Source organism: Bactrocera oleae, chromosome 5 (genome assembly GCF_042242935.1).
Source record: "Bactrocera oleae isolate idBacOlea1 chromosome 5, idBacOlea1, whole genome shotgun sequence".
Classification (NCBI taxonomy): domain Eukaryota; kingdom Metazoa; phylum Arthropoda; class Insecta; order Diptera; family Tephritidae; genus Bactrocera; species Bactrocera oleae.
In genome coordinates, this window is record NC_091539.1 from 61,827,593 (window position 1) to 61,848,102 (window position 20,510).

The 20,510-nt window shown below is 35.0% G+C and overlaps 2 protein-coding genes across 2 annotated transcripts; both read right to left on the reverse strand.

Annotated features, from left to right (window-relative positions):
* Positions 1–1,015: 1,015 nt before the first annotated feature.
* Positions 1,016–6,618, reverse strand: LOC106621136 (uncharacterized). The gene is made up of 2 exons (XM_014239859.3): positions 6,101–6,618; positions 1,016–5,976 (listed from the first exon to the last, which is right to left on the reverse strand). The coding sequence occupies exons 1-2, from the start codon at positions 6,198–6,200 to the stop codon at positions 4,409–4,411; spliced, it is 1,668 nt and encodes a 555-aa protein (XP_014095334.3). The 5' UTR covers positions 6,201–6,618; the 3' UTR covers positions 1,016–4,408.
* A 3,658-nt stretch (positions 6,619–10,276) lies between these two features.
* On the reverse strand, positions 10,277–17,372 carry LOC118679684 (uncharacterized). Its single transcript, XM_070110306.1, has 4 exons — positions 17,185–17,372; positions 15,386–16,769; positions 15,298–15,332; positions 10,277–12,201 (listed from the first exon to the last, which is right to left on the reverse strand). Exons 1-4 carry the CDS (start codon positions 17,252–17,254, stop codon positions 10,832–10,834), a joined length of 2,859 nt encoding a protein of 952 aa, XP_069966407.1. The 5' UTR covers positions 17,255–17,372; the 3' UTR covers positions 10,277–10,831.
* Positions 17,373–20,510: the final 3,138 nt, after the last annotated feature.

The window sequence follows — 20,510 nt, forward strand, 5'->3', positions numbered from 1 at the left end:
TTTCTTCGAAGTTTCCATTATTGCCTTAGGTAATGATCCATCCCAAATTTGGTCGCAGCGCTACATTTCCAAATATGCATTGTACATAATATAATATATCCGAAATAGGGTAGTTGTGTTTCTTGTTTGGTACGGTGCTAAACGAACGCATTTTTATCATTGGGAATGATTGTTGACATTATTGTAAGTATAAATTTACATAATTCTATAACAATTAATACAGTGACAAATATTACCAGCTTTAATTTTTATCATGGGTGATAATAAAAAACAAGAAAAGAAAGCAACCAGAAAAAGTATTATGGACTAATTTGTTGAAAATGATTAAAATTTTGACAGCTGTTCAAAAGCAAGATGGGGTGTTATTTATGCTTTATCCTCTTATCAACGATTTCTCACAGTGTGAACTACATTAAATGCCTTGCTGACAAAAATTCAGATAATTGGAAACACATAATTGACTGAATGATCTAATTGACTTAGCATTTTATTACCTTTTATAATTATATGCGTTTATATTGTTCTTATTTTTGTAAGAAATAAATGTTTGGTTTTATTTTTATTCAAAAATAAAAAAATATTATAATTAAATTTAATACTTAATAAATTTTATATCTATAATTCCCCAAACCAATTATTAACATGTTAAGATAGTTTCGTTTAGCACTGTTTCGCATTACGCTCCATTGTGATGGATTGCATTCCATAAGTATGCGTTAATACAAGTATGTATATGTATAATATTAAGTACTAAAAATGTTTATAAAGAAACAATATAAATTGTATTCTATATATAATATTAATTTATAAACTAAAAATATACTAATATACTTAATTGAAATTTATCCAACTTAGGCATGCGGTTACCGATGAATGCTTCGCGTGTGAGCTTTAATGGAAATTCAATTGAAGTGGCAATGATTAATTAATCACTATAATTCCGAGCGATTTTGCCTCCCATAGAGGCAAAGCCCATCAATACTATTACAACTAATTGATGGCAAAGTGCAAAAGCTTAGCAAATTATTTCATTTTATTTATAAGAAATTAATCCAAATGGGAAACTATGAGGTAAACAAATCAAACATAACCGCGTGAGACTATCGCTTTTAACACACCCCTCGTTTGCAATATTTCGCACACACATATTTGTAAATAAACAAATGTGTATGCAAGTCGGCACCTTCAATCGCACATATTTATTCTTCTCTAATTCCACATTGCACTACATTCTAAACAAAAGCGAGCGCGAGTTTTATTTCAAAGTTTATTTTTCTTAATCTTCAAAAACGACGACAGTGAAAAAAGCGCGAAATACAGTAGAAAGATAAGCAAATGCAACAATAATTAACAAATATACTTAATTATATATAAAGTAGAATCTCATTACTGAGAAAACAGATTAATATATATTTATGTTTATCAGCTTATTACTTGAACTTATTTATTTCCTCAGTTCGATTTCATTGTAATATAATACTTAAACTTGCTGGTTCTTTTAGATAATCAAAAATGATATGAATGAGATAACTTGATTAACAATTATTACAGTGGTCTTAAATGCGAATAAAAGAAGTTTTTTTTTACTACCATAAATGGCACTCAGAGTACAAAGAGCAAGTGCATTAGAAAACAATTATAATTCCCAAATTTTACTCGATCTGTATTTCGAGTCTTGCACTCATTACTTGTGCCACCAAGAGCCTCATTCCTTCTCTCTCGTTTCTTTTGATGACATTTGGCTGCAGAAAACACAGCACTACAGCATTCTCAGTTCTACAGATACGTAGGTTGCCTTTTATATTTCGGGATTTGACAACCCTAGTGTTGCAATCTGGCAACTCACAACTTTATCGTCAAGTTTGATATTTTCATTATGTTATATTATGTTACACATACTTAAAACGTTTTGACATACGAGCGCTCTTTATTTTGTTTACCAAGCTCCATCAAGGGCCAGTGTTTATATAAAAAGCTCGTGCCGATTGGTTGAGAGGAATGTTAAAAAATACGATAACGGTGACGGAACACTCTTCAAAAAGTCCATATTTTAGCCTCCGTTGAACCGTGAAGGTTTTCAACAAAAAGTGTGGCAATGCAGTAACCCCGGAGATATTGGAGCCCGTTCCAATTGGAACTTTTGTTGCTCACTCTCTTTCAAGATGACCAAAATAGCTTTTCCAAATGTTGAAGATTACTTCAACTGATAGTTAGATACTTTTAAATAGGGACCGTGTACCTTCCTGCGAATTAAAACCGTTAAGTTTATTTGAACTTAAAGACAGATAACTATTCGCTGGCAAGTCAACAATAAGAGCAAGATTTCCACGCCAGCCGACTCTATATTATCAGTCGGTCTACTTATCTGGCCAAGGACTGTTAACTGTGTTCGGATCGGCAAGCAGTAAGTAATCAGTTTCAGTATTCGGACTTGTAAAGGTAGGACGATAGCCATAGTTAAAATGCTAAATCAAAATCCTTAATCCTTCTCATTCATCCTTTTTTATCGCTGTGAGAATAGTGTGCAGAATCAATTCCACTTGCTTTCACTTACTCTTGACATATTATACTATAACAACGCTCGATTGTAGCAACACTTCGAGTTCCTTCTCTCATATGATTGACCTATATTGCCATTTCAGCAACCTTCAGCACAAACGTTATTTAGAGTATTTCCACAGAAAAACACGATATACTGCTAAAAACCCAAAAATTATATCATGTGGCTTTATTTGTCCGCAAACAGTTCTGTGTTAACTAAAAATAGACGCCCACGACACACCTCAATAAAGTACCGACAAAATTAATAAAAGTAAATAAACGGAATAACAATTTCACCGCCTATCAAATACAAGTGCATATGCAAGAATTCGGCGGAAAAGAAATTACACAAAAACCCGCAAACTGTTTCATCAGCTAAATAAACAGCTGAGGCATACACAAACAACAAATTTTGTAAGCAATTACGTTAACAGCCGGTCGAATAAAGATGAATTAAAAAACCACAAAAAGCAGGAAGGAAACTCGACGAATGAAATCTCAGCAAAAAACATGAAAATTAAATTCAAATTAGTCGAAAACATATGTGCTGAATAGTTTGCTTGCAAATATTTGTTTATAATTAATAAGCTACAACTTTTATGCAAATATTAGCGTATGGTTTTAATTGGTAATACTTAACGACTGAGTTAGATGTGGATTGTACATGTGGATTTCATTTTTAAACTTTTACACATAGTAGTTTGCGTCAGTATATCGTTATGCGCTGTCCACGCGAGGTTTTTCGATAATCATTCACTTCCGTTTTCTCGAGCGAATTAACCTCACTAAAGTTTTCCATACAAGAGCTTTAATTCGATCGGTCAGTTTTTATGGCAGCTATATGCTATAGTCGAACAATTTCTTTGGAGATACTTGTAGTTGCGTTGTTTTGGACAATAATCCATGACAAATTTCGTACGGATATCTTGTCAAATCGAAAAGTTGCTCATACAAGGGCCTGATTTGGGTTGGCCACTTTGTTTGGCAGCTATATGAGATAGTGGTCGGCTATCGGCGGTTTCAGCAAAAGAGAAATGGACGTGTTCAAAATTTCACACTGATATCTTGAAAGCTGAGGTATTAGTTCGTATATATACAGACAGACACGGGCATGGCTAACTCCACTCAGCTCGTCACGCTGGTCTTTTTAAAATATATGCTATATTTAAAAGCGTCTTCGACGTTTCCTTCTGGCTGTTACAAATAACATAATATACTTTGTTTATAGTATAAACAAGGTAAGAGCTGCGGTATTTGGGTTAAAAATTCTTTGGTTTCCCCGAGATATTGCGTACTTGATTTTCGAAAGGAATGTCGTTTCTTTTATAGGTTGCAGGTACGCACCGGTAACAAAGTTGATCAAGGTAATTTAACTACGTTTGGCTTGATCCTTCGGCTTATCGCTTTTATCTTATTTTTTGGGCTTTTCCCTCCTTACTTCGTAGGCGACTACCTGTGCGTGATTGGGTAATGTAATCCTTTAATCTGGACTTGTAGCTTTTTTTCTTGGTTATCTGGGAAACAATTTTGTTCGCTTAAATTTTTATGTATCAACATTAAACATTTTACAGACAATATCTTTAGATTTTGCGAAAATTATTTTTAGAGTTACCTTATGAATTATGTATTATATAATTTTAGTAAAAGGATATAATTGTGATGAAAGACCATTTACAAATCGGAGCATATTTAACCTTAATCTAATCATTCTAACTATGCTAAATAAAACTTTCAATTTAAGAAACTTAATAGATTTATATTTTTCAGAAAACAATTTTAACGATAATAACAACTTTAAATATGATATTGTTTTTATTTCTTACAACTAAATGCTCAATATAATATATTATATATATATCTAACCTAATTATGCTAGGCCAATGTATTTACGTACTTTCCACATCATCAGCTCCAAACATGCTTGCGTATCTTCCAAACTATCGTGACCCTCGTTGCCACATTGAATTTCACGCTTTAAATATTTTTTAGTCAGATTCTTAAGCGAACGGCGATATGGAAAACCTAATGGGTGCAGGAACTCGTAAGCTGTGTCGACGACTTTTTTATGTACAATCCGCAGCACACGCAAATCATTTTCCAAGCCATGACCAATGAGTATAGTATCGGCATCGATCAGTTGCAGCAAATCCCTTTGAACTTCTTTTAGAGTCTTCAAACTCTTGTTTTGAGTTTTACATAGGTCACTTGCGGTTACACCCGAGAACCGCGTATTGTAATCTACAATTTTACTTGTAGGCCGTACAAAATGGTGATACACCACTTTACCATCGTAACCAACAATTGTTACCTTGGTCACTTCGAGTCCATGCCCAGTGTAACACATTTCACAATCTAACGCATACACTTTGGATGTAGCAGGCGTTTTACTAGAGCGTGGAAGTGTGTGTACGAAATCATTGTAAGGCCCATTTATGCCACTGACAACACCGGTCCATACGTGTTGTGGGTAACGTTCACAACCTTCCGAGTCCTTAGAACCCGAACAACAGGTGTATTGTGTGGTATAACCACCTTCGCTATATGTACCGTTTAGCATACCCCGGTGAAAGGTGCAGCTTTCATGGCTTAAATATTCACCGAAAACGTTAATGTAGAACGAACGCACACATCGTGCGCAAATTTTCTTTGTTTCTCCATCTTCACTTATTTCAGTAGAATAGCAGTCCATTGCTGTTAAACTGCTATTTCCTGATTCCGAGTTCCTTGAAGGTGTACTGCTACTGCCATCCGATTCGCTTGAGTTGTTCTCTCGTAAGCCAAACTGGTGAGGTAGATACTTAAAAATTTCGATGCAATCTCTGTGAGTGCTGCTCTCCGTTGGGTAACCATAGAGACGTAATAAACCCGGTTCCATAATATACCGATGTAAATGTTTAACGAACTCGGCCTCTGACAAATTAAGCTTGGCAACCTGCAATAAAGGTGTGACGACATCCTTTTTAATATCATCGATTTTATCAGATTGGACTTCTAATTTAAGTAACTGGTTGCTTAGCAAGTTATCATCTTCAAGCTGTTCTAGTAACTGTTGTTGTTGCTTCAGTTTATGCTCTTGCTTTCTTTGTAATTCTTGTTGATGCTGTTTTTTCTCTCGTCGTTGTTGCTTTCTCAATTCGCGTTGTTGTTTCAACGATTCTTGACGTTTCCTGTTCTGCAGAAACTTTTTATCTTTGAGCTCTAGTTGCTGTTTGAGCTGTTGATGCTCTAGTTTTTGGTGCATCCTTTCCTTTTTCTCAAACTTTTGTTTCATTTTTTGATCTTTCTTCAGCTCTGCTTGTCTACTCTCTTTCAGCTCTATCAGCTGATGCAGTTGCTTCAGTGGCAATCGTTTCTGCCGACGATTTACCTTAACAAAATTAAAGGCGAGGTTATCCAAGGTTCTTGGTCCAAGATCACAGAATGTGATCAGAAGTACTGTAAAAGTAAAACAAAACGCAGTTGTTAGTTTAAAGATACGAAATTTTATTCGTACCAGTGTTAAGTCATGGAGAGCAGTTATGTCAACTGCTCGTGTTTTCCTTAACAATGTCTTACTTACCTGCTGCACGTAGCAGTGGTCTGATGATATAGGTGAATAGAGGTCTAATGTCGTGAATGATCTGATTGAGATAGACTGACTGCAGTTGTCGTTGACTCATTTTTTAAACCCGATAATTAAATTTCTATTATCTAAAGTAGTGTGTAGCGTTCGAAGTCTTATCGAAACTATGCTAAGAAAAGGATAACAGCCACTTATATACTCTGTTAAAAAATTTTTTTTATCAGTCAGGTAGAAATTGTTTATTAACTTCGTTGATGCAATCTCTTGGCCCATCGATTATTCGACTTTTAGGTACCTACCAGGCAGGTACTCTCACAAACGATAATTTACCTGAGGCTCGACTTCATGAAGTGGTAAACTAAACAATACAAACTAATTATCAAGTTAATATATATGAATCACACCTTAATACTTTGATTATATATTTTCTAAAAACTACTTAACATTAAATCGATGGCTTTCTTTTCTCCATGCAAATCTCAAAAAATTATGTACCAAGTGTTTGTAATTCTAAATAGTTTTCTTTACTGAACAGGCTATTTTAAGTTTGCCAGGAAATTGTTAATATCCAGAAGGAAACGTCGGAAATCCTATATAAAATATATTTATAAATGATCAGCATGACAAGCTGAGTTGATTTAGCCATTCTCGACTGGGTAAACATGGCAGCGCAAAAGTTTTGGTTCGATTATGTGACGTCGTAAATGCTTGGCAAACTCAGCTTCCGACAAACTGGAATTGAACTGCACAATATAATTTTTTTGTTTTTCACTGTCATTACTTTAACCCGTCCTTTCGAACTCTACTTTTTGCTTCAGCTTACGTGTCTCTAGCCTCAACAACTCTCAGTTTCTCTGTTTTTAAATCTTCTGGTTTTGGTGTTGGTTTGTTGAATTCTTTTTGTTGCTTTCTTAATACTCGCGTACAATTTAGTAATAACTCCTTGATTCTCAACTTTTCTTCTAGTTGACGCCTTTGTAATGACTCCTTAGCTTTCAGTTCCTCTCCGAGTTGTCGCTGCTGCAGTAATCTCTTCTTTCTAAGCTCTTCGTTTGAATATTCGTTCCTCTTCAATGTGTAATTTTTGCAATGCGTGCTTCGCCCAAACCTTCTCCTCCAGGTGATGATTTTGTTATAAGCTCCATTTGCAATACTTGCGTATGTAAAGACATTTTTTACTGGTTCTTTTCATCCCACTGCGGGATCTCTCAGATTTTCCTCCTCTTCGGTTTTTTTAAAAGCTTAGTTTTGGTGTTTTTTCTCTTGTTTTTGAGAATTATATTCCTTTTGCATCAGTGCTGCATGCTGCCTGTACTGTAAACGGTTTTTATACCTCGGCCCAGCTCTCCAAAACGTTTGTTGCATGAAAGCCATTAGATTCCAATTGGCTGCATTTGTGAAATGGAAGAAAATTATAAAGATTTCATAAGTCAAATATGTGAGAAATTTTGTTAGTTTTATTAGATCTACTTGTCAGTATGCGACGAAGCAGTCTCTCAGTTTCATCATATTCGGAGTTTCGTTACTCAACTAACTTCAGGAACTTGAGGGGTCTTCTGTTTTTTGATTTCTGTTTGGGTATCGACATTCTCTATATGAGCTCGACCTAAAACACACTACAATACTCGGTGTAGAGCGACTAAGTGCGCAGGTATAATTAGCGAGGTCCTTTGAAATCCGCAAAAAGGTCAAAACACATTTCTAAGAAATTTTCGAGGTCAAGGTAGACGATGTACGTTTTTGTTAATTCCAATGTTGAGATTAGTATACTCGTATATAGAGCGATAACGCTCTTTTTTTGGATGATCATTTATATACATATATGAATATTATTAGATAAAAGAGTTTTCGAGATTAGGTCTCTACTGCTTCAATCAGTTGGTCATTTAAATTATCGTATGTGTTCTATTACCAACTCACAAAAATTTCAGTGCAAAAGAATTTTTTAATCAATCGGAAAACCCCCTTACACTATCAATAGAATGCAACAGGTAACACAAAACAAAATCTCATCAAAACAAACTTCTGATACTTAAAAAATTAAACAGATCAAAAAATGCGAAGGCAGGTAGTCGACTGCAGATAGAACAAAAGCATTTATTTGCATTAGTTTGAAGAATTCAACCTTGACGGAAATGAATATATAGCAGATTATTGGAAACTAGTGAAAATATTTTAAGAACTTGAAGTTTTGGTCGATAAAAAGTGACAGATCACAGGTAAAACTGAACGCCATTGTTTCACAGCCAAATACGAAAAATCAAACTTTTTCCCAATCATAATCAGGTAGCCGACCACGGTGAAGTAAGGAAAAATCGAAAAATTAAATAAACATGAGAAGCCGAACGTAGATAAATTACCTCAATCAACTTCGTCACCTGTGCGTCCTAGCATCGTGAGCCAAGTGAGTGAGAATCACCTATAAAAGAAGCGAGAATCCTTTCGAAACTCTAGTATCGTATACTTTGGTAGCATAGCATTCTTCTAAAGCAAATTAAAATTAAAACTATATAAAATCTGCTACTAATAACTCCATCGAGGAATATAATTATATAAAAACTGTTGTTTCCCAAAACACAAATACAATATTTAAGAAACATTAAACAATTTCATAACTAAAACTTTAAAACATGGATATTTTCGAGACACTTTTAATGAACCACTTGAGGCAGTCCAAAAAGTGGTTTGAAAATAAACAGCCATTACAAATCTTTTGGAAACCTGATCTAGTTGACTGGATTCAAGAAGAGCAGGCATCTTTGTCCCTAAAGCAACAACGTGTTCCCTTAAAGCTAAAACAAGAATAATTTAAAAAAGAAAGCAAATGAGCTAATACTTCAACAAGAAGAAATTACGAAACAAATTGAAGAGTTATTGAAACAACAAGCGAAACTCGATCAAGAAGAAGAAGAACTTAGGAAACAGGAAGAGTTAGAAAAGCTTTAAGAAAAGGAAATGGAGCAAGAAATTGCACAACTATAAGAAGATTTCGAACATAAAAAGATCGGAATCTATAATAATGTGATACTACCAAAAACCTTAACGCCATTGGTTCAGTATGAAAAACTCAATTTATCAGAAGTCAAGTTCGCAAAACGTTATCTATCCTGTGCGAGGTGACGCCAGGTGCAGACTGGTTGCTATGCACTTGATCCTTCGATTGGATGCGTGGGCGCTCTTGCTTCCATTGCCTACATATGGGTCTCGAATCGAAGAAGCTTTTCGCTGGGACACCATCTTCATTGCGAACGACATAGCCTCACCAGCGCATTCGGTGAATTTTTATGCGCCTAAAAATCTATATCCATTTTGCCATAGAGCTCATACAGTTCGTGGTTCCATCTTCTCCGATATTAAACGTTTACTCGGACGGCTCCAACGACCTTGCGCCGAATAGTTCTCTCGAATATTCCGAGTAAAGTGATTTTGCATTACCAACTGAAGCCCTATTCATAATATTTTCTAAATTTGGTCTTTTTGTTTCTAAACTTAAACAAGTCACTCGCATTTATGTATACTTCTTAAGTATATAATATATATACAGAAACTCTTTCCGTGCTGCTGAAAAAATGTTAATATTTCAAGGATCTTGGTTATATACAAAGTAAACTAGAAATTTCTTGAATTGTTTACTAATTTTTATCTATGGATGGGAAGTCGAAAACCTGATTGCTGAAAATCTTGTAGTTTTTGAGCAGAGTCAATATTTTCCTGATGAAATATTTTTTGAAATAAAATTTATATGTTCCATATATGTATATAATATAATTTAAATATTTTACCCACCCGGAAAAAGGTTATACCTTCCAAATTGATATCGAAATATGACATTCTATATAAGACATATGTTATATATGAAATATGTTACATATTATATACTTGTATACCCAAGCCTCTGCTTCTGTTTATTGTAAAAGCCTACAACCTTTAATTGAACTGAAGTGATTTGATTTGAGTGTCCCATATAACCTGTTCAGGGTAAAATAAACTTCTAAAAATCCAGTTTCACAGCTTTTGATTCAATTAATTCTGTTTTTATTTAATAGGAAACTCATAGACTTACATTACCCAACTTATTTGTCTTTTCAATTTTATTTTCAATACCAACTTTTCCTACAAAAATAATAATATTGTATGTATTATAATAAAAACTCAGAATTTTTTTTAATATGTTTATTAAATTTTGATGTTTTAGATATTCAAAGTAATGCACTTCTCACTTAAGAATCTTAATCTTTCTAAATACAATCTTAAACATAAATTATAAACAAGTAAAAAATTGGTTCTAACAACAAAGACTAGAGAAAAAATTCAACAATCGGCCCTAAGCGATACACAATTAATAAGGAACAGCTTCTATATGATTGCACATGAGCATCTCTCACATTCATTAATACCAACGTTCGAGTAAGCCCAAATATAATATTTTAAATCAATCGTAACCGAATACAGACACAAAACGAAACTTTGGGAAATTTTTTTGGACTGTGGTGGAGTAGTTTTAGAAGGAGGACGGAAGGAAAAAGTCCATGGTAAGACACCTTTGGAATGTGGAGTGACATGACGCAGAAGCATAGAATAGCGAAGCATGAAATGCTCTCAGGCCTATAAGAAATTCAACGTAGAGCATGCTTCGTTAGGAAGAGCCACGCCACCACAGCGTTGTTACAAGGGAGTACCAAACGTACTCCTAGACTACTCCTAGCTATTACAATCGAGCTACACTTTTCAGCACTTCTGCTTATCAGTGGCCACCTTCCACAACATCAGTTCCAAACACGCGCGAGCATCCTCCAAACTATCGTGACTCTGGCCATCTAATTGAATGTTACGTTTCAAATATGTTTTCGTCAGATGCTTAAGCGAGTGTCGATACGGAAAACCGTTGGAATCTGGAAATACTATGGAAGTGTCAATAACTGTCTTATGAACAATGTGTAGCACCCTTAAATCATTTTCCAAACCATGACCGATAAGTATAGTGTTGGCATCGATTATCTGAAGCAAATCACGTTGCACCTCGCCGAGTGCCTTAACTCGCTTATTCGATTTGGATACATCTCTTTTAGTTCCAGAGAAACGCGAATTGTTGTCGATAATTTCAGCAATAGGACGCACAAAGTGCTCATAGACTAATTGTCCATCAAAGCCAATCACGGTGATCTTGGTCAATGCCAGTCCACATCCACTATAGGACATTTCACAGTCCAATGCGTACACCTTGGGCTCGTCCGTAAGCTTGCGCGTGTGCACGAAATCGCCATACGGTCCATTTATGCCGGAAACAACGCCGGTCCACACGTGCAAAGGATTAGTCGCACAACCCACTGATTCTCTGGAGCCCAGACAACAAGTGTATTGTATATTGTATTTGTTATTCCGAGTATTTACTTTATACAGTTTACCCCAATGGAAAGTGCATTTTTCTCGAGTTACATATACGCCAGAGCTTGTGACACGAAAAGGACGTTCACAGCGTACGCATTGCTTAGGCATTGCATCGTTATTCGGCACGAGATGTCGCACCAACTCAGCTGGGTTCAGAATGTCGTCAGTGTTAGACGCATTCGGCTTGTTAGTACTCTTTGCATAGAAAGGTGTTGCTAATTTTTTGTAGATTACAATTTTACCGCTGTACACAGTGCTTTCGACGGGATAGCCGTAGATGGGCAATAGATGCGGTGGAATGATATAACTACGTAGATTTGCCACTAACTCCGACTGTGAAATCTTGAGCCAATGGTGATCACCCAGCGGTGTATTTGCGGCAGCATGATGTGCGGTATTTCGTACCACCTGAGGTTTCTTTCCGTAGTATATTTTAGTCGGCTGTTTCTGTGGTTTTTTCTCGTGTCTTTTATCACCGGTCTTTTGCAAATAATGCTGTGCAATTTTGTGTTGCAGTTTCCTCTGTTCTTTCACTATTTGTGACATTTGTAGTGAGATGCATCGGTTTTGCTTTGGCAGAGTTGGTTGCTCTTGTTTCCCAACCATTTGTGGTATATTTCCAATAGGGTTGTAGTAGTTTCGGTTAGCATTCGAGTGTCTTCTCCGTATCTCACCGGATTGATGCATTTGTTGTGGCATAATGAAATTCTCTGAAAAAATAATTCAGGTGTGTGTTTACAATTAGAGAGGGACCTTAATGTAGCAGAATACAGGAGTTGAAATGTAGCAGTAGTAGTAAATAATTATTAGCCTAAATGTAGGCTGTATTGTGATAATTTGCCTAACAAGATTTCTTGTCGAATTATCGAAATCACATACATTTTGCATTATTTTGATTTTATTTAACAATTTTGTTAAGAATTTTATGTTTCAAAACTATTATCGTTATTTCTCTTTCCAAGCATGAGCTAATATTTTAGACGGAATTCCAAGAAAAATATTTGGTTTTAATAATTTAAAAAATAATTCCTCTCAGATTTAATAGTTTGCTGAATTTTTTTAAGGGGAGGTTTAAGGAATGCACTACAGATAAAAAAAATTTTTTTATTATTTATACTTACGAGTTATGTGATAAAAATAAATTTGATGTAATGATATATGACTTTCTATTTTTAACGAGTTTGTGTCCAATAAATACTATTTTTTGTAGAAAAACATGCGCTATTTTGTTGTTGACCGTCCAAAGACTTAAGACTACGAGAAAAACTCCGATGTATATTCGGTCAATACGAAATAGTTTTTAAATAATATCCTGAAAAATTCTGGTTCTTATACACATTTTCGGTAATTTAGCAGGTAGCATAATTGTGGTTACCTGTGCTAACCGATATTCTTCTACCCGTTCTTTTGTGGTATATTCCTCTCTCCGTCGCACTTACAATCAATGTGGATACCTTTAGACACGGAAGATAGTTGATTATGTAGAAAGAGAAACGCTACCTATTTTTTAACTTCTTTCTAAAATTTTTGTTATCAAAACTAAATGAAAAGTTTTATATTTTTAATTAATTCTAGATTTAAAAAAGGCGTGTTTTGGACTTTTATGCAAGTTGTTTATACAAATAACTAAATCGTTTTGTTTTTTGTTTTACTAATTTTTCTTAAAGTTCAAATATATGTTGAGGCGAAATTGTGTATTGAGAATCTTGTTTACAAAAGTAATTATTTTTCTTTAACTGAAAAATACATTTTATCACATATGTAGGGTAACAGGTTTGGATAATTCAATACATAATTTTAAAAACAAGAGAACTTTTTTTTTAATTTTGTCCAAGACATCAACGTGAAAACCAAACGTATGAAGAACGCAGTGTTTTTATATTACAGGGAGGCATATAAATAAGCCGATTTCACGAATCTTTATAGAAAATGTATTTATTAAAGTTACTGACTACTAGGACCAAGGTATTTAAGGAAAATACTTTTTTTTCTATGGAATTAACAGACAACTTAACTTTTGGCACGAAGTATGTAACACCTCGAAGTAAACGTCGGAAATCCTATAAAATATATATAGAATATATTGTACATATAAATTATTAGCGTGATCAAATCAGCTAAGTCGATTCAGCCATGTACGTTTGTCGGAACCGCCGGTTTTAGATAACAATATTTATAACTGCCATACAAACTGAAGGTTCAAAATCAATTCCTTGTTTGGAAAACTTTTTTATTTGACAAGATATTGGCACAAAATTCGGCATGGATGGTATAATCTCTGCTGCCATACAAAGTGACTAATCAAAATTAAGTTCTTATTTGGAAACTTTTTATTTGTGAAGGGTATTCTAGCTTCTATAAAATTGTCTCTCTCGCCTTTAATCCTTGCAAACTGTGAGCGCCACCACTTGGCCCTTCTTTAAATGTTTTTTTTTTCACAAATTCAAAGCAAAAATATTGATAATATTCTACTAAAAACTTAAACCCTTTTATGGTTTTTATGGCATCTTATAATTAATTCTGCTTTTTAATTATTATTTAATCGTTCTGTTGATGTATTTGTTAGAAACTAACAGTCGAAACAGTAGACTACACAAGACGAGTTTCCGCCGATAAAATCTAAGACTTTACGATCGTCAAAGGTGATGACCATCATTTTTTGAAATTCAAACGACCAAAAATTGCTCAGAATTCAACATTCAAAGGACATCATTAAAGAGGCAAAAAAAGACCCGAACTTCCTTTACATGACTGTGACTGGTGACGAAACGTGGTGTTTTCAATATGATCCCGAAACGAAACGCCAGAGTGCTGAATGGAAGGCGCCGGACGAGCCGAAACACAAAAAATCGCGCCTGGAGAAGTCAAAAGTGAAGACAATGCTAATTTGTTTTTATGATTCCAAGGGTATTGTCCACAAAGAAAACGTTAATGCGGTATTCTACTTTGGAATTTTGAAGCGTTTGGTACGCCGTATTCGACGTGTTTGGCCCGAATATCGCGAGGATATAAGTTGGCGTTTGTTGCACGATAATGCGCCGTCTTATCGATCGACGCTTGTGGCCGATTATTTGACCAAAAATGACATTTTAACAATCCACCACTCCCCGTATTCACCTGATATGGCGCCGTGCGACTTCTACCTTTTCGGAAAAATGCATTTGCCGATGAAAGGAAAGCGTTATGCAGACGTGGAGGCCATTCAAAAGGCTTGCACAGGCATACTGGCGGCCATACCGGGCAACGAGCTAAAACACTCGTTCGACATGCTTTTGGACCGTGCAAAAAGCTGTATTAAAGCAGAAGGAGACTATTTTGAATAAAATTAATAAATTTTCCCGATAAAACCATTTGTTCTAACTTTTTTTTAAAAGTTCTGTTTACTTTGGAAAGCACCTTGTATCCTCGGTGCGGCCGAAATTAACAGGTTTTCTTGCTTTTTTTTTAAATGTTGAATCAATTAATTCTGTTGTACATCGTTTTCGTTTACTAGGGATTTCAAAGACTTAAAACACTTTAACTTGTTTGTCTTTTTAATTATATTTTAAATTTAAGTTTTTTTTTTAATTCACATTTATGTGTTAAATAATCTATGTATTACACATCTCCCTTTGAGAATATTTCCTAACCGAATGCAGACAAGAGACGAAACTTTCGCAATTTTTTTGGACTGTGGTGGAGTGACATTTGAAGAAGGACGGAAGGCAAAGTTGCATTTTAAGATACTTTTGGAATGTGTAGTGACATGACGCAGCAGCATCGATTAACGAAGAATGAAATGATCTTAGGGCTTTAAGAAATTCAACGCTTTGTTTGGAAGAGCCGCGCCAGCATAGCGTTGCTACAAGGGACCATTAAACAGACGTAGCCTAATTCTAGCTGTTACAATCGAGCTACACTTTTCTGCCCTTCTGTTTGTCGGTGGCTACCTTCCACAACATCAGTTCCAAACACGCGCGAGCATCCTCCAAACTATCGTGACTCTGGCCATCTAATTGAATGTTACGTTTCAAATACGTTTTCGTCAGATGCTCAAGCGAGTGCCGATACGGAAAACCCTTGGAATGTGGAAACACTATTGAAGTGTCGATAACTGTCTTGTGAACAATTTGTAGCACCCTTAAATCATTTTCCAAACCATGACCGATAAGTATAGTGTTGGCGTGAATTATCTGAAGCAAATCACGCTGAACTTCGCCGAGTGTCTTAACTCGCTTATTCGATTTGGATAAGTCTCTTTCGGTTATTCCAGAGAAACGAGTATTATAGTCGACGATTTCAGCAATGGGACGCACAAAGTGCTCATAAACTAATTGTCCATCAAAGCCAATCACGGTAATCTTCGTTAATGCCAGTCCACATCCACTATAAGACATTTCACAGTCCAATGCGTACCCCTTGGGCTCGTCGGTAAGCTTGCGCGTGTGCACGAAATCGCCATATGGTCCATTAATGCCGGAAACAACGCCGGTCCATACGTGCAAAGGATTAGTCGCACAGCCCGCTGACTGTCTGGAGCGCCCACAACAAGTGTATTGTATATTGTATTTGTTATGCCGGGTATGTACTTTATGCAATTTACCCCAATGAAAAATGCATTTCTTTCGCGTTACATATACGCCAGAGCTTCTGACACGAAAAGGACGTTCACAGCGTACGCATTGCTTAGGCATTGTATCGTTATTCGGCACAAGTTGTCGCATCAACTCAGTTGGGTTCACATTGTTGTCGGTGTTGGTCCTAGCATAGAAAGGGGCTGGAAACTTTTTGTAAATTACAATTTTACCGCTGTGCACAATGCTTTCGGCGGGATAGCCATAGATGGGTAATAGATGTGGTGCGATGATATAACGGCGTAAACTTGCCACTAACTCCGACTGTGAAATCGTTGAAGCGACTACTTGTGTATTTGCGGCAACATGATGTGCGGTATTTCGTACCACCTGAGGTTTCTTCCCGTAGTATATTTTAGTCGGTTGTTTCTTTGGTTTTTTCTCGTGTCTTTTATCACCGGTCTTTTGTGATTGATGCTGTGCAATTTTGTGTTGCAGTTTTCTCTGTTCATTCACTATTTTTGGCAACTGTAGTGACATTCGTCGGTTGTGTTTTGGCAGAGTTGTTTGCTGTTGTTGCCCAAACATTTGTAATATATTTCCAATAGGGTTGTATTGGTTTCGGTTTGCATTCTGGTGAAACGTTTGCAAGTGCCGATACTGGTCCGAGTGTCTTCTCGGCGTCTCACCGGATTGATGCATTTGATGTGGCATAATGAAATTGTCTTGGAGAATATATTCAGGCATAGGTTTGTAATTAGTTGTATTTTGGTGAGGAACTTAAATATAGCTGCCTATAGGAGTTGAAATGTGGAAGTATTAGTAGCAATTTATCATCAGCCTAATTTTAGGCTTTATTGTGTTAAATTGTTTAATAAAAAATTATCGAAGTCACGCACTTTTTCAATATTTTGATTATAATTAAAGATTTTTAACTTTGTTAAGAACCTCATCTGTCAAAATAATTGTCGTCCCAAGCTTAAGCTATTACTTTAGACGGAATTCCAAGAAGCATATTTAGTTTCAATAATTAGAAAGAAAAATTCCTATTCAAATTTAATAGTTTACTGAACTTTTTTATATGAGGTGTGGAAAATTTATTACGGTTGAAAAAAAAATATATTTATATTTTATACTTACGAATTAATTGATGAGAATAAGTTTGATGAAATGTATATAGAACTGGTTGTGCTTGATTAAAAGATGCCATTTTCTCATTTTTTAACTAGTTTATGACCAATTGATACTATTTTTATAGTAAAATATGCGAGATTTTTTTTTGAGCTTCCAAAGACTCAAGACTACCAGAAAAATTCCAATGTATCTTCGATCACTACGAAATCATTATAAATATAATCTGAAAATTTTTGGCTTATATACGTGATTTTCTGCAATACCACCTTCGGAATTGCACCTTTACAGGTAGTATAATTGCGATTACCGTTTAGATGAACTATTTTGTTCTCTCTGTCGGACTAAAAATTGCTTAAGCTACCTGCTGAGACGAAAGTTAGCTAGTTACCTTGAAAAAGGATGTTGAAAGACAAATGCTGTTCATTTTTTAAGTTTCTTTATAAAATGTTTTTGTTTTTGTTTACTATTTCTCTTAAAATTTAAATCTACATATATTGAGAGGAAATTGTGTTTGTGTCGCTAAGAATTTATTTTTCTAGACGAGAAAAAAATTGAATAGCTTCTAAACATAAATAATCAATTTTACTTTCAAATAAATTATTGATAGAAAAAATTTTTTTTATGATTTTAATTTTTCTCTCTCTTTTTTTTACATATATACGCAATTAACTAACTACATATTTCAGCTTTAATAGAAAGGCATTTAGGCGCTGAACGGAAAAATTTTTATTTTAAGTAAGTAAAAAGTAGGGACTGAACAATTCCTCAAGAAACAGTTTTAATATTTGAATAATTTTTGTTAAATTATCTTAAAATTTAGAAGACAAAAAAGTCAGAGAAATTTTTAAAATATTGGAAATATTTTTACTTAATAGAAGGGATCTTTTTTGTATTAAAAATTACGGGCGTGAAATATCCATTTTTCTGTTACTAAAAACGTAACTGTGGGATTTTACACCTGGAAAATACGCAAACCTGAAAGGCATGACCTTAGACTATCCATAATTATTAGTATTCGTTTGCAATAATTCGAAAACTCTAAATTAACTCGGTTTTCAAAAAACCGCTTAGGCTAAACTGAATAACTTAATCCCTTTAATAGTGAAACCTTACCGCAAATAATGCGTTAAACAATACTTACAAAGAAAAATTATAGAATAGCGTCAGTTTTTTTAAATTTTAAAGGACATAATAAATAAAGAGTAACTAGCAAATTTAGACGTGGTATTTTAAAGGTATTTGTGTTAATCTGCCGCGGGCTTTTATAACTCAAAACTCTAGTTTTGTCATCCGTTATTCATTGCCTACATTTTTATGCCTTGAATAGAATATATTAAGTTTGCTACGATTTTTGTAACACGTAGAAGGAAACATCGGGGTTATATGCATATAAATCAGCGTGACGAGCTGCGTCGGCATGTCCGTCTGCTCTCTGTATATACGCGTGGCTATATAACAAATTTGATACTAATATAATGATCCTTTCCTTTATCTACTTATATGTCTCTTTAAACGCCTGGTTACTTCAGCAACCACTTAAGACCCATTCACATACAACTTTCTCTGCTTGCGTGACAGTTCATACTAACAAGGAAGCGACTGTTGTCGGCAAAGCGTTAAAAGATAAGAGTTGTCCAAAATTTTGCTTGGCTTCGCGTCGAAAACTCTTTATGTGAAAATTCTATGTATATTGTCTACTAATTTCATCTAACAAAAAGTCCAAGAGGCTATAAAAAAGGTATGCCAGATGAGTACGTTTAACGGAAATGTTAAGATTTGGCTGGTGTCATTGGCAATCTCACGTCATGCAAAACATATTTTTGATATGTTGCAAGCCGAGAGGGGTACAAAATCAGCACAATAAAATAACCCGAATACAACTATGGTATTACGAAGTATCTCCGGCCTATCATCTTTATTACCTGTTTCATAATTTATTAATAATTTTGGGAGGTGAAATTTTCAAGCAAATTGAAAAAGAGTTCGCTAAAAATATAGTTATATGCTATTCTGCTTGATATAGAGTAGAGATAGAGTTGAAGAGTGGCCAAGAGGCAGTTTAACACAGTTCAAACTGCAATATTTTTGTTGAAAGCGCCGTTACAACAAATTTTTTTTATCTTTTCCGTAAAGACGGGAGTCTAGCTGTGATTATAAATTTCGAATATTGAGAAAATAAGAGCAGGCTATCGAAAGTAACACCGAAATTCTTTGTGATCTGGTATTTTGAACTCATCGACTTTAATGCTCAAATCGAGTTATACTGGCGTTCATTATATCGATAAAGCGAAAGAGAACGACACATTTCGTGAAGTACTCGTGGAATAATATGCTGACTCGAGGACTTTTAGTCATAAAATCGGTACCAGCATGGAAAGAGTGCGGTTTAGGCTACATTGTAAACACCTATGCTAGAAAAGTGGATTTCACTTGAGGTTGCGGATTGTAGTATATACTATAAATATATAACTATTCAGTATATAAGACTGATCCAAAATAAGTGATGCGATTAAATGACTACAATTGTTACTTCAGTAATTTTGGAGAAAATCAAAATATTGAACTAAAAAGCATGCAGAATTGACAGTTAACTTTGAAACTTTCCACCCTGTGTTTTCTAAGTAACGAAGAAAAATATAAAATTTTTCATATCTAAAATTTATTAAAACGCCTTCCATATACTTTTTATGGCAACTATTCGTTCTTCGTTTAACAGTATCAATTTCAAAGTATTTCAATGCTGTTAAATAAATATCAAGCTGCGACTAGCCAATTCTTTTACGAACTTATAAGACCAAAAAGGCACTAAAAAAAGTTGTCGCTGTCATCGACTACTGTATAAATATTTCAGCAAATTTTTTCACGCTTTTTGCTTGTAACTCTTTTGCTAATTTGTCAAATTTGCTTTTGTAATTTTATCGCTACATACCAATCGCATTTTGCAAATTGTTTTGCGCACTTTGAGCTTCTAAGTGGCTCATGATTTATGTAGCAATAAATCTTACTTTGTGTTTTACCACACCACCCTTCCACCGGCAAAGTGTTAAAAAGGCGTGAAAATGTTAAAAGAACCAGCTTTAAACCAGGCATCACTCAGCACTCGTCATGGCAGCGGCCATAAAGTGGCACTCGGTCTCTGGTGCGCAATCCGCCGGTGGACGGGCGGTCTCTTAACAGCCTAATAAGTGCTAAGTCAATTACCAAAAAAGTGAAAATATAAAACTTCAACAAAAACTTAAGACCTAACCATTCGTGAATTGGCCAAAGTGGCCGCTAAGACCAAAACTAGCTGTTGTAATAATGTTTGTTTGCTTGTTGAGTGCTGCATTACA